Source organism: Alosa pseudoharengus, unplaced genomic scaffold (assembly GCF_046254945.1).
Source record: "Alosa pseudoharengus isolate Yale_2024_CS ecotype anadromous, Long Island Sound unplaced genomic scaffold, YU_APseudo_1.1 YU_APseudo_1.1_scf_19, whole genome shotgun sequence".
NCBI lineage: Eukaryota > Metazoa > Chordata > Actinopteri > Clupeiformes > Clupeidae > Alosa > Alosa pseudoharengus.
The window spans coordinates 6260967-6262088 of NW_027468657.1; the positions used below are offsets into that span (position 1 = coordinate 6260967).

Below are 1122 nucleotides of genomic sequence, written 5' to 3' on the forward strand. Positions count from 1 at the left end.
TCAAAGGCCTCCATATAATACCATGTAGGAAAAAACGTGACTGTCTCATCAATGCTACTTGAACAGAAGTAGCCGCACAAAATCCCAAGTAGGCAAGTCCAGCTGCACAAAATAAACATTAGGCGTGCGTGTGAAAACGTGGACCCACTAGTGACCATGTGGGCTTCTCACGCATACACCTCCTGGATTTAGTGAATGTATGAGGTTTCAATGCCTGATTTCGGGTGTTATTTCCCCATAAGTAATTTAAATACTCGATAATGTAAATGTGCACATCTTTAAAACAACAATCACGATATTATCGCAGACGATATATATCGCCCACCCCTAACACACACACAACCCGTCTCACCCACTCCCTCTGTGTCCACAGCAGCAAGCTCAGGCGGAGCAGCAGGCAGCAGGGGGCGACGTTGCGCACCGCGGGGCCCCAGCAGGAGCAGCTGCAGTAGCAGCAGCCTCGGGGCCCTCGGGGGCCTCTGGAGATGGAGGAGCAGCAGGGGCCTCAGGGGCCCGCCGCAGCCCAGGGAAGCAGCCCTCGGCTGGGGAGCGCAAGGCCCGCAAGGAGCCCAAGGACAAGGACAAGGACAAGGACAAGTGTGTGCTGCTGTAGCACCGGCCTATATGCGGGCTTGTTTGTGTGTGTGTGTGTGCGTGTGTGTGCACGCGTGTGTGTGCGCGCATGTGTGTATGTGTTTGTGGATATATACATGTGTATGGAGAGAAAGACATGACACAGGGGTTTGTGTAAGGCCCCACTCTCTTCATACAAGCGCACACACACACACACACGCACACACGCACACATGCACACAAACACTTTCAGAGGTGGAGTCAAGTCGTCCCTTCCCAAGCCACCGGTGCCTCGCGGCCTTCCCCTGAACAGGAAGTGTCGCCATGACAACTACCACTGCATCCTTCCCACAGGAGGCCAAACGTTCCTCTGCTGCCTGCCTGACTGGGGAGGACAGGGCAAGTTTGCTAAGATGGGGGAGGAGAGGGCAAGTTTGCTAAGATGGGGGAGGAGAGGGCAAGTTTGCTAAGATGGGGGAGGAGAGGGCAAGTTTGCTAAGATGGGGGAGGGGGGATTTTTTTTTAGAAAAAAGAAACAAGAGAAGTTGG

The 1122-nt window shown here is 53.7% G+C and overlaps 1 protein-coding gene across 3 annotated transcripts in view; it reads left to right on the forward strand.

Moving 5' to 3' along the window:
- Positions 1 to 1038, forward strand: part of mindy2 (MINDY lysine 48 deubiquitinase 2) — a 38237-nt gene extending 37199 nt beyond the window's left edge. Inside the window, exon 9 of one of the 3 annotated variants that reach the window (XM_076291553.1) lies at positions 374 to 1038. In XM_076291553.1, coding sequence (XP_076147668.1) covers positions 374 to 613 — 240 coding nt within the window. In that variant the 3' untranslated portion in view covers positions 614 to 1038. The remainder of the gene's footprint in view (positions 1 to 373) is intronic. The other 2 variants (XM_076291552.1, XM_076291551.1) reach the window with 2 other exon arrangements.
- Positions 1039 to 1122: the final 84 nt, after the last annotated feature.